Raw genomic sequence first — 12,845 nt, forward strand, 5'->3', positions numbered from 1 at the left:
CGATGAATAATAAGTTGTAGTATTGATGAAAGAGCCTCATTTTGGTAGTATTCATCTTTAAAACTTTAATTTGAAGATTTAGAAACAGAGAAGGTTACCCCAGATGTGGATTGGAAAGATCATAGATGAGTCCAAATTAGTAATAACCCATTGTTAGCTGTCCTCATCTTCGCTATTTTAATTAGTCTTAATAGGGATATGTTGATATGTGACACCTGGGATTTTTCCCTTGCATCCATTCTCGTTAATGAAAAGAATTCAGCATCAAACACAAGCCCTCAAGTCCCAACTTGTATCAGTAATTGGTGGTAAAATAGGGTCCCATGAGTCTTTGAAAGACATGAACTTCAGTTAAAAACTCAGAAGACCCCAATCAAAACTGCTTAGCTGCAGCAATAATGAAAAATGCATGGAACTATGGGATTTACACTTATTAGATTCTGACAAAAATGTTAAAAGGTTTACTGTAAAAGTAAGCAATCATAGTACAACAGTTAATCTTCTTATCCCTGTGACTGTGAGTCCTACACCATCACCATCTTCATTAGTATGAGCGTGCCTGCACTAATATCTCAAAAGGGTATCTGTATCGGCTCTTCTATCATCAAAATTCATGAGGCTGATAAGCAAAAGAGTAGTGTGGATTGACAGATCGGGCAAAAATGTACCACTAGTGGGACAGTCTCTTTTTTCCAACAGTTGTTAAAGACAAACTCCCCTGAAGTTTCCTAGTTATATGCTTAGGAGATCACTTTTTTGGCTTCACTTAATGCTTGAAAGACCATGAATTGAATTGACCATCTCCTATCTCTTGTAATTATTTAGGTTAAGTTTAAGCCATGTAATTAATAAGGAAAAGACTATCATAAAGTGGTAACTGAAATAATTAAGGAAAATATGTGATTAATGAATGGTTGGTGGCACGAGAAGTGACAGAGTCCCATACTAGTTAATGAAAAATGTAGTGATCCCTACAATACAAACTTGGGCAGAGTTAAAGAAAAGGAGGAAAATGGACCAACCTATAGTCATAAAAGAAACTGATACTGGGGTTACCAATTCATTAGGACTTTTGACCATGTTCAGTATGAGTAGGTCACTTCTTTTTCAGCTAATTTGTTTAATGGGTTAGCTCAGAAAAAGCACAACAGCAAGCTTAATAGATTGGAAGGGATGAGAAAGAGGGAGAGGTGATGGTGTCACGTCATATGGGATGAAATACAGTAGGTCTCTGCTAAGTCCATAAACGCATCTTTATTGAAAGATGTTAAAGAGGCAATGGCAGTGGCAGACCCATTTTAGAATGACAGAATGTAAATTCCTTCGCCAGTTTGTCACTCTGCAACTACTGCTATTATAAAGTCATTCTTTAATTACCCTTTTTTCATATATTTCATTACTACATACCCTCAAGGACTCCATTTCATAAATACTTGGTAACTGTTGATTTCAAACAATTTGCTGTTTATTAAATAAGACTCATGCAGTTAATAGTGATAAAAGAAAATAATCTTTATACATACTTTCTCTATTTTCTGGGAGAATTTATAGCCTTTTGCTATCAAGAGAACTGTGAACCCTGGAAGATGTGTTTCCAGCTCTGAAATTGAAGAGTTTGGCAGCGAATAATTTATAGTAAAAAAAAAACATACTAACTATTGAATTCATACGAATTTGTCAGTAACAGGCGTATGTCAGCAGAGAATAAGAAGAGAGGTTACAAACAGTGGTAACTTTACACGTACTGAACCAGGAATTATAGGTACAAGTATAATAGCAAAGTTTTTATTCTTTTTTCTCATTTGTCCATACGTCAAGAGAGGAAGAACAAGAAAGAACAGTTGAGCAGAAGTGCAACGTTATTGGTACTGGTGGAAAAATCTAACAGGTAGCTGCTAAGTTGTATCTCTTAGGCATGATTTGATCGTCCTTTTAAATCTTATGATAATATTTATATGGAACCATTTTAGGTTAGTGTTGTATGAGAAATAAAATAGTTTCACTTAATATTATATATATAAATACTGTAAAGAAACACCAAAGAGTAAATATAATCCTGTAGAGAATAGAAATGACAGAGTGAAGAGAAAACATGTTTTGTGCTTCAGATTTAGTCAAATGCTATTGTTGACTGCTCTTAATTCCAGTGAGTTGCAACAGCTGATCCCATCTGTTTCAGTGCAAGTATTGATTACAGTAGAGAAGAAAGAAAAGATTGTATAAATGGTGAAATATATAATACATACATGAAAGTTATGGAAAAATGATAATGATGAAGCAAAAAGTAAATAAAAATGGAGGGCATAGGATTCCCGAACCTTTCCCTTTAACAAGAGCGTGGGTTTAAGTATAAAAGATAGGAAGTGAAGTGAATATATGTGCCTAGACTTTGAAAAGTTAATCGGCTGTAATATCAAAAGGATGGAGATGGTGCCCACGTAGGAATCCCAAGCAACATTCACATAAAGCTAATTAAAATATATAGTGCTGCATATGCTCCAAATTTTGTTCCACACGTGGGTCCTTTTTCATGGGATCATAGGAATATTTTCCCACTCTTTTACAAAAACTAACTACAACATTTGTCATTTCACTCCAAAATTATGCCTTCAACAACAACTTCCTACCTTATTGTTATATATATCCACCCCCACCACCATCAACCCTTGGATTTTGATTTCATTAATGATGATGCATTATTTGAAATATATTGCTATAGATTTGGTGAGGTGCAATCAATGATAATTAGTTATTGAAGACAGAAATGAAACAAAGATACGATTCTTAATTAACAAGAACAAATTATAATATGTAACTATTAGTCAAAAACAAAAATCTTCTATAATTTATATACTGACTACCTTTTTTTTTTTTTTTCATATTTATACACACACTAGAAATTTAAAAGAAAAATAAATATGTAGAAAACCGTTTAAAGTAGAATTTCAATGATTTTTTCTGCCTTCCTTTCGGACCTTGTTGTTCTCTTTTTGATAAATTCAACTTGATTTAGAGGAAAAGATAAAAGCAAATCCCTCGTTTGGGGCCCTGCCCTTAGAGAGAAAAGCAAGTTTGATTAGATTTTGTAAATAGCTTAATTATGGGACAATGCACAAACAACAAGACAAAATTACCATGTACTTAGCTCTAAATTAAACAAGTTTTTCATTGTATTCTATTGAAAAGGCAGCTCGCCTAATAAAGTTGACCTAGACAATTTTCAATTCTTTTCCCTAAAACATTTTCTTTAAATATAAACTAGAAATTTTTTTACTAAAGTTGGTTCTAGACTATCTTTTTTCCTTTACTTTTCTCACTCTTTCTTTCTTTAACAATTGAAAACCAATTGGATTTATCAACTAGTCATAATTGATATATCGTCATTAAAGGGTTCACAAAAGTATATAAATTTTTCACCTCAAGGGCAATTGGGATATATTTGTATATATTGAAATAATCGCATATAATTCAACATCCTTAGTTTTTTTAGGCAAAAGGGAAAACTTAAAAGAAATAAAAATGTAGTATCTAGACTTAGAGCAAGGCCATTGAATATTAAGTAGGTAATGATTTTGTTTTGAGAATGGTAATACTAAAAAGGCCCACGTGTATTTTCCCTATTATTTTTCACAGAAAAAAGGTTTTTATGATGAGAGAGCGGAGCCACATGGCGCGTTGTAATTGACAGAGTGACCGCTCTTCTTACTAATTGCTATAACAATAATAATAATAAAACTAAAGAGTTTTATGAAAAGAAGATTAATAAGCCCCACAACATCTCATCAATTATCAATCTCTTTGGGAACTTGGGCCTCCCACCACCACCATCTGTTTTTCTTTAATTCTTTTTCTTTTTCATTAAAAAAAAAAAAAAAAGGGTAAGGGAGCGCAATTGATATTATTGCATGTCTTCTATTCACTTAAATGGGCAATTTAATATGAATCATCACCCACTAATTATTACCATTAAGACGCTAAAACAAGGATATGTTTTTTCAACAATTTTCTTTCTTTAATTCCATTGTGGAGGTGGAAAAAGGCCAATGCCAATATATATATATACACCAAAATCTATCAGCCTGCCCTCAATCAATTCCTTTAATTTGGAAGTGCAATTAATATCTTAAGCTTGGTATAATTTCTCCTGCCCAACATTCAACTCTATTATAATCCAATTCAAATAGAAAAAGATCTTCCTGGCCATATTTGTTCTAAAATCAATATGAAATTTGATTAGTGTATCACTTGCCCTGACAAAGAATGATTATAATCTATAGTCTAGGAATTAAATAAAACATTGGACTTAGTTTTAATTCCTATTAAATGGGACCCGACCAATGGTACAAGATTAGTGTTGAAGATGGTTGAGGATAAAAACAAGAGATGTAAATGACCAAAATTGATATATTAATATTCACCCTCAATCAAGAGCCGAAAAATGACAAAATTAAGGCATAATGGGTGGGATTGATCTTTTTGAAAATAAGAGGGTATTTATACCTTTCGTGGATTTTTTTTTGAAAGCTTTTAAAAGTTAAAAAGAATAAAGAGTGTATACTCTAGTAATTTAACTTTTGCATAGGGTTCCACTTGGTTGATCTTTTTCTGGGTCGTCTTCCTCTTTGATGGCTGCTTGTGGGACAAACATCACCGACTCCTTCTCTATTGTCGTTTTTTTCCACATTTTTAGATTCCCTCTCCCCATTCAACCTCATACATATATGTTGAGAAATCTTCAATTCCACATTTATCATAATACTGATAAGTTCGAGGTGATTTAGTATAGTATTAGTGAAGCTTTGGATGCTATATTTACGCATCATTCCAGTAAAGACCGGATGACATCAAATAAGATACAAAATGCAATTAAAATGAGGTTTTTATGTTAATCAAACCAACCCTCCTTTTTGGCGGGAAATCAGAATGAGATGCTCATATTTGTAGTTTTATTTTATGGCGTTGGCATGGGCTCCACTATTTCACACATTTCAAAAGTTATACAATATTCAATTCATCCACGTGGCAGCTTAAACCGTTTTAGTTAAGTGAGTATCATTACATAAATAGTATAGGAAAATATCATGTACAGTTTTCTAATTTATCATTCAAAACATTAGTTTTACGCTCTGCAACTCTTATCACAATTATCCCTTTGATTTTATGAGAAAGTACTATAAGATAGCATTCGTGCAAATAAACTTAGCCTTGATTCATACTTGTTTAAAAATCGGTTTTTGTTATTCCATTATTGTTTTTCAACTCTGATTATTCTTAATTACGTGAATATTCTATCCAATCCCGATGTATGTTGATTGAGTATCTTTGGTTGTGGCGTAATAGCACTAATGATAAAAGAGTAAATGAAAATTTATGATAGATTTTGAGGGTTCAGCTAATATAAAAGTGTAAAAGCGTGGGAGTGATAAATTTGAAAAGGTATTCTATAATACTTCCCCGTTATAGTATTCAAAGTGTGCAAGAAGTGTAGGGTTTCGTAGACAACTTATCCAATAAAATTGTAATGAATGAATAGAAACTATGAATGTTAGGTTTATCGGATATCTTAATTTAAAAGTTCAATAATATTAATGGGCGGCTACGTGAGACCCACCAGATTGAATTAATAACAAAGATTCTAATAAAAATTGGTAGGTTTGGGGAAGTTTGATAAGGGAAAGGATAGTGGCTACCTGCGATAAAGACTTGGGCATGAGTGTTTCAATTTGTGGGGTGCCTGTGCCTCTTTCTGCTAATCAATTAATGAATCTTTGCATTCTGTTTTATTTCTTATTGTAATACTAAATGCCAAATATTTGACAAATGTATGCCACCAAATTAAGTTAGCCATAAAATTTGACTTTTGTTAAACAATCTACTTTGAATTTTTGTACCTTTTTTTTAACTTCCATAATAATTTCAATGCTTAATATATGGATTATTTATCATCTCATTGTCTAAGAACTTTTTGATATAATGTGGTACCACATAATATCGGAAAATACTATTTTAGGACATTGTCCTAATTGAAATTTAACGCATTTTTGGCATATTTATTGAAATTTGACACATGTTTTGCATATTTTTTCAATTTAATTGTACTAAAACTTTTAATACAGTCCAATACAACGAATATTGACCCATAGGCCTATATTATTTCTATTGTCGTTATATTCCTTTGAATATTAAAAAATCAATTGACATAATTAAATAATAACATATCAATAAATATAATAAAATGTTTAATTTGAAAATTTAAAAATTCAATTTAATTAATTAATTTAGATAATAAGATTTATCTAACTAACTAATCAACTAATGATTAAATAGCATTAGTCTTTAATTAATTAATTAGCTATGGCTACAAATAGTAAACTACTTAAATGAATAATCAATGTCTAAAAAAAAATAATTTATACTATAATTTCATTTATTTATTTGATTAACTTAATTAAATACTCAATATATAGTTAAACAAAAAAATTTGATAAATATTAAAAGAATAGCTAGAAATTAAACTAAAAAAAAATATAATTATGAGTTAATTGATAAATTATTTATGAAAATAATTTAACTTTTAATTAAAAAAATGAAATACTTAGATAATTAACTATATATATAGTAAAATCATGTAAGAGATTAAATATATAATAAAGGAATTAAAAATATATTACATGTTTAAAGAGTTGAAATAATTAGTGCAACCAAAAGTACAAGAAGCATGGTAAATACACTGTATATCATAATAAAGGAATTAAAAATATATTTCATAATTTTTATATTAAAAAAAAAAAAAACCACTTATATTGATAATTAAACGCATTGAGTTATGTCACAATCTCAAGTTCTACATTTTCTCCAATATAAAAGTGACAGGGTAGTGATCTTGAAAATTGGATAAAATCATATTGAAATTTGAATAGTACAAGTAGAACAGCCATTCATTTCATGCCAGTGCCACTACTAAGTTCAAATCCATCAAAAGTCGCGTGGCCTCCACGCTCCAATCAAAAAAAAAAAAACTACTTCTGAACCAATGGGACCGAGCGTTTTATTTGAGGTTGAGCATTGAATTAGTTAGGTCACGAAGTGCATCATGTGTTATTTAATTTTTTGTGATTTTATAAAAAAAAAAAAAAAAAAAAAAGGAGTATGAGTATGAGTTAATTAAATAGAGAGGAGAGGACATGGAATTCAGCGTTATATTCAAACTGCCCTTCATACCCGCGCACTAAAGCAAGAATCCGTTGATTTAAATTATTATTATTATTTTTTAAATCGGAGGAGGGAGAAATACATCACACAGTGGATTTGAAACAGACTCAGACAACAAAAACAAAATCATTCACTCACTGATTCACCCATCAACGTCTAACAAAACAAGTTCCAATCTCTACACTCTCATCATTTTCTTTCTCCCCCCCTTCTTTCTTCTTTCTCAAATCTTCCTTTTTTCTTTTCATTGTATTTTCTTAGATCTACCTGGCCTTTACTACGTATTCAACCCAAACCCATTCCTCGAATATCGAGATCAAGAATAAGCATCCACCCAATGTGGTTATTGCCATTTATAGTGGTCGTAGTGACTGAAGTGAAGCATAGAGAGAATAAGATCAAAGTTGAGGTTTTTAAAAGTTTAGAATCCGAGGCATAGAGTTCTCGAGAGCTTATTACGGTTCCGTTTGAACCAAACAGTATCTGTAAAGACCCCTCCCCAAAAAAATAAAATAAAAATGAGTTGAGTCCCTTTTTGAAGATAAAATTTTTATTTTATAAGGGTGTGCGTAAAGAGTTAGCTTTAGCATGCGTGTATTGGTTTTAATAAAGGGAGGAGCGTCCAACAATAGAAACACAAACTGAGTAAAACAATGCAAGAAACCATGAAGAAGAGTGGAGGTGCCAATGAAGATTCCAAGAAGAAGGAACGGCATATTGTTACGTGGAGTCAACAGGTTTTCTTCTTTTTCTTTTTATTTATTTTTTTTCTTTTTTCTTTTATTTGAATATTATAGGTTAAGTTCCGTTCTTGATCTAAATAGAGTTTCTTTGATAAATAGATTGATATTTGTTTTTCTTGATGGGCTTTCTTTTCTGGGTTTCTGCGATTTTGCAGGAAGATGATATACTGCGGGAGCAGATTAGTGTACATGGAACTGAGAAGTAAGGATTTTTGTTTTTCAAGATGTTTATTTATTTATTAGTTTTTATTTCTAATGAAGCGTTTTGGTTTGTGATATTTGTATGCAGTTGGTCAATTATTGCATCTAAATTCAAAGATAAAACAACGAGACAGTGTAGAAGAAGGTTGGTGAAATCATAATAATTTGTTTTTCCCTTTATTTTTTTTTTCTTAAGCTGATAAAGAAATTTTAATGGGTTATGAAATTAATCTGATGTTGGTGAAAAACTGAAATGGCAGATGGTACACATACTTGAACTCGGATTTCAAGAAAGGGGGATGGTCACCGGAGGAAGATATGCTCTTATGTGAGGTAATTGTTATTCAATAATCTAGGATAAGGTTAGTTCAATAATAATTGCGAAACTTTTTCAAAACTTCATCTCTTAGATTTACTTTCTTTTCGCTTATTACATGTCTTGTTGGTAGATATTGTTTTTTTTTTTTTTTTTAATCAAAGTAGGCCATACTTATAACTAATTGCTGTTCTTCCTGTCTCTCAAAAGTTGAGCAGAAAATAACCCACCACATTTGAGTTTAGATAACTGTTATTTCATCATTCAGTCATCTCATAACTTAAGGAGATCTGCAGGCCCAGAAGATATTTGGTAACAGATGGACAGAAATAGCCAAGGTGGTTTCTGGGAGGTACAAAATATTTTTTATTTTTTATTTTTTTTTAAGAAAAATGTTTTCTAATCCCCTTCTGTGAACTTAGATTATCTCAGTAATTAACTGATTGTTGTTAATTCCATTTCGGGTTATGCAGAACTGATAATGCTGTGAAGAACCGGTTTTCCACATTGTGCAAGAAGAGAGCAAAATATGAAGCTTTAGCTAAAGAGAATAACCATTCATACATGAACCCAAACAACAAGAGAGTTTTATTCCAAAATGGGTTCAATGCAGATGGAACACCAGAAAATACAGCACCCGTTAAGAGAGTTAGGTAATGGAGTATAAATTGCATTGCATTTAAGAAATAGGTTTGTGAAAAATTAGAATTCAGTTTTGTTCATATACTAATTAAAACTACTTCTCTGTTCCAATTCAGAAGGTCGCACATCCCTGATCTCGCAGAAAGCTGCAACATTGCAAACAGATCACATAGGCAATCTGGAACAACAATGAATCCGCAGTTAAGACCTCCATTTACAGTGTTGGTTCAGAACTTACCCAGTGTCAACAGCTTGCCAGCCCAGCATTGTGATATTAAGGAGGCTTCCAATAATGGTAAATCACTGCTGGACAAAACTTTTGAAAAAAATTAATCAATAAGATTGGTTTAGTAAAACCTGGAAGGCACATTTATAGGAGGGGAGAAAAGAACTGTAAACATGACCATGGGACTCCAACAGTCAATCTCAGGGGCAACATTATGTTCGCCACTTTTTTTTTTAGGTGTTTTCACTGACATATTAGAAGCGTTAGAAAATTAAAATCACTCCTTTTTTCTGATCCTGTAGCAGCTCAGAACAATAAGACTCAAGGAATGTTTCTTAAAAAGGATGACCCAAAGATAACTGCTTTGATGCAACAAGCAGAACTTCTTAGCTCACTTGCACTGAAAGTTAATACAGAGAACACAGAACAGAGTTTGGAAAATGCTTGGAAGGTAAGAAATAATATTGAATTTTCTTCAGCTTTATCAACATCATACATTGTCCCGTCTATGATTGGTCTACCGACAACAAAATATAATTGGTTGCATTTTTTGGATTAATAGTTAGTTCCGTTCCCAGATCATTTCGCTAGGGTAGAGATCAGTGCCACCAATTTAAATTGGTTTCGTTTTAAGATCCCTTAATTATTGTCTAATCCAACTAGAACTATACATTTAAGCAGAAAGGCTTAGCTAATTCTATTGATGCTCTCATGCAGCCATAAAAGCAAACTATTCATAGCATCTTCCGTACTATAGTACCTTAGAATTCCTCTCCACAGCTCAATTTTAATGATGCACAAATTTTGCATGGCTTCTAATATTTATTGATATGCATTCAGGTTCTTCAAGATTTCCTGAACCGAAGCAAAGAAAATGATATCCTAAGATATACTATCTCTGATATCGATTTTCAATTTGAAGATTTTAAAGACTTGATAGAGGACTTAAGAAGTAGTAATGAGGAAAGTCATCCATCCTGGAGGTAATAAAACTAAGCTATACTGACATCTAGGTCTAAGCAGGCTTTATGCAGCATGCCATTTATAATTGGCTGTTGATATTTCACAGGCAACCAGATCTATATGAGGACTCTCCAGCCAGCTCTGAATACAGTACTGGATCAACTCTAATTCCTCGTCCAGTCAGTGATAAACCAGATCAAATTCAAGCTGAGGTAGACACATTGCATCAGGATATTGGAGCTGAATTACAATCAATTCATATTGGAGAGCAAAATTGCTTTGGAGAACAAAATAAAGGGAGTGCAAACACAAATGAAGGTAATAAATTTTCTATTGGACGCAGAGGGATAAGCTATATTGTTTTCTAGTGTGGAGTAGCATTCGGAGTTTCTGAAGTGTTTAAATTTATTGCAGTGGAGTTATTTCCCCCTGGTGGTGAAGACACAAACAACAACGGAGTTGTCTCTGTCTCATCATGTACAGAGTTTAGTTCCCCCCTCCAGGTTACCCCAATATTCAGATCCTTAGCAGCAGGAATCCCCAGCCCAAAATTCTCAGAAAGTGTAAGTAAACTTAAACCATTGGTTCTACCAGATATAATTAGTGGCAGTAAAGTGATAAAATCATGAAGTTAACAACTATTGAACTTAAAGCAGAATTCTTAGTGGCGGTAGGACCTAAGTACCAATAGGGTTTCTTTCCAGAATCTTCATCAGTGACTTTGGCTTCACTCATATTGTTTATTAACCATGTTAGCCGTATGTCTAAAATTTACAGTTATTAACCTCTAATAAGGAAACAGCTTTTCCTGCATGGAATAAATGCAACACATTAAGAATGAGTATTTATGTTAGGATCAGAAAAATATTAACGGTTGAATGACTGCAAAACTGCCGAAGGAGTGGAACTTAGGTGTCATCACTACTAAGTCAACAATCATTCTTCCCCTAATGTTGGGTCCGTGAGGTCACCTGATTTTTATCAGACTGCTTTTCTTGATAAAGTGAAACTAAGAGGCTGCATATTTTTTTTGTTTTCACTGAAATTTATGTCAAGCAGACATCTTAGGTGTTGCTTTTTTTCTTTTTTTTTTTTTAAGAAAAACAATAAGTACAAAACCACCTGAACAATTCTACAACATGAAACTAGGAGATTGCTTACTTGTTTACAGCCTATTTTCTCCTTCCATGATGGTGTTATTTAAACACAAAAGATATTCCAAGGTAGCTCATGGTGGTCCATCCCTCTAAGCAGTCTCTACCACATCAGTGGAATCAGAAATTTCCATCATTTTCTTCTTCCTTGTCAATCCTATTTCACCTTTTTGTCTTTCTTTGCTCTTGTGGGCTTGTTAAGATAAAAGCAGAACTCTATTGAAGTTCCCGATAACAATTTAGATATAAGTATGCTTCTTTATATCTACTTGTATGCATATATCAGATTATGATGTGAGGCTCACCAATTTAATTTTTCCTGCATTTACAGGAGCGGAATTTCCTACTAAGAACACTTGGAATTGAGTCCCCTTCCCCCAATCCAAGCACCAATCCTGTACAACCACCTCCCTGCAAAAGAGCTCTTCTCCAAAGTCTATAACCATCTTCTCTGATCCACTCACTTACAAAAATCTAAATGGTCTAAATCTAAACAATTATATCTCATCTTTGATCCCTAGGGGGAGTATAGCATATATTGAGTTTTTTTGCTTTCTCTTGTTTGAATTCAGTTTCCTAGGATTGCAGCCATCTCAGCCTAAAATTTTACAACTAGGCTTATACAAGATCTGCATTCCAAGACCCGTAGTCTAGAATGTTGTTGAGCATTCTGGACTCTCAGAAACATCTAACATGTTCTGAGTCCATTTCACTTTTTTTCTTAAATTTTCTCTTTCATTTCCCTAGCAGAGGAGTACCCTAATACTCTCTAAAATCCCCGTGGGTTTTTATAATGTGTGTCATTCTTTTGTTTGTCTTCTCATGTGATTGGTTTCGGGCATACCTTCTTCCAATCCAGTTTTTGGCCTTGATTTGTCATTTGTACAGAACCTGCTAAATAAACCCCTAGTCAGTGTAATTATACATCGGCACCTCGCCTAGATATGATTAAAGAAACAGATGCAGAAAAACAAGTAAAGAAGTTTAACCAGTTGATCGGATTCGTATTTGTTGTTTTTTTGGTGTGCAAAGGGTATAGAATAAGTTTCTGCCTAATATATTTTTGTTTCATTTCCTTGATTTCTAATGTAATGTAATTTGATATTATTAGTGTGCAAATCTGTTTTGGCTTTGGCGTGTATACTTCTACTATCTACTTGACCTTTGTTTGAATCAATGCATTGTAATTTGTGATAACTTGACAGCAGAAAATGCAACAAGATGCACTCGCATAAGCATGAAACTGAATTGAGAAGAAAATGCAGGAAAGCAGTTGATGTGGGAAGCACATTTCACTGCATTTTCTTTCATTTCATCAGAAAACAAGTTATACGAAGCAGATTTATTGAAAGAAAAGAAAAGAAAAGAAAAGAAATGAGAAATTGAAA

General features: G+C 32.7%; 1 protein-coding gene across 3 annotated transcripts; it reads left to right on the top strand.

Moving 5' to 3' along the window:
* The first annotated feature begins 7,346 nt into the window (after positions 1-7,346).
* Positions 7,347-12,654, top strand: LOC116129413 (transcription factor MYB124-like). 3 transcript variants are annotated; one of them, XM_031415156.1, is made up of 12 exons: positions 7,353-7,949; positions 8,111-8,157; positions 8,245-8,301; positions 8,417-8,489; positions 8,769-8,824; positions 8,946-9,125; positions 9,231-9,409; positions 9,646-9,791; positions 10,181-10,323; positions 10,410-10,621; positions 10,718-10,866; positions 11,789-12,654. In XM_031415156.1, exons 1-12 carry the CDS (start codon positions 7,866-7,868, stop codon positions 11,897-11,899), a joined length of 1,437 nt encoding a protein of 478 aa, XP_031271016.1. In that variant the 5' UTR covers positions 7,353-7,865; the 3' UTR covers positions 11,900-12,654. The 3 variants fall into 3 exon arrangements, with proteins under 3 accessions (XP_031271018.1, XP_031271016.1, XP_031271015.1); XM_031415155.1 differs by having other exon boundaries at positions 7,354-7,949; positions 9,643-9,791; XM_031415158.1 differs by lacking the exons at positions 10,410-10,621; positions 10,718-10,866; positions 11,789-12,654 and having other exon boundaries at positions 7,347-7,949; positions 10,181-10,327.
* The last annotated feature ends 191 nt before the right edge of the window (positions 12,655-12,845 follow it).

Source organism: Pistacia vera, unplaced genomic scaffold, assembly GCF_008641045.1.
Source record: "Pistacia vera cultivar Batoury unplaced genomic scaffold, PisVer_v2 Contig211, whole genome shotgun sequence".
Lineage (NCBI taxonomy): Eukaryota > Viridiplantae > Streptophyta > Magnoliopsida > Sapindales > Anacardiaceae > Pistacia > Pistacia vera.

What these genes read in the sequence shown, in the direction of transcription:
- LOC116129413 (XM_031415155.1), top strand. Translation starts at nt 7,866, where the DNA reads ATGCAAGAAACCATGAAGAAGAGTGGAGGTGCCAATGAAGATTCCAAG. An exon ending in TTGTTACGTGGAGTCAACAG is followed by an intron (nt 7,950 to 8,110) that starts GTTTTCTTCTTT and finishes GCGATTTTGCAG; the next exon opens with GAAGATGATATACTGCGGGA. An exon ending in TAAGGAGGCTTCCAATAATG is followed by an intron (nt 9,410 to 9,642) that starts GTAAATCACTGC and finishes CTGATCCTGTAG; the next exon opens with CAGCTCAGAACAATAAGACT.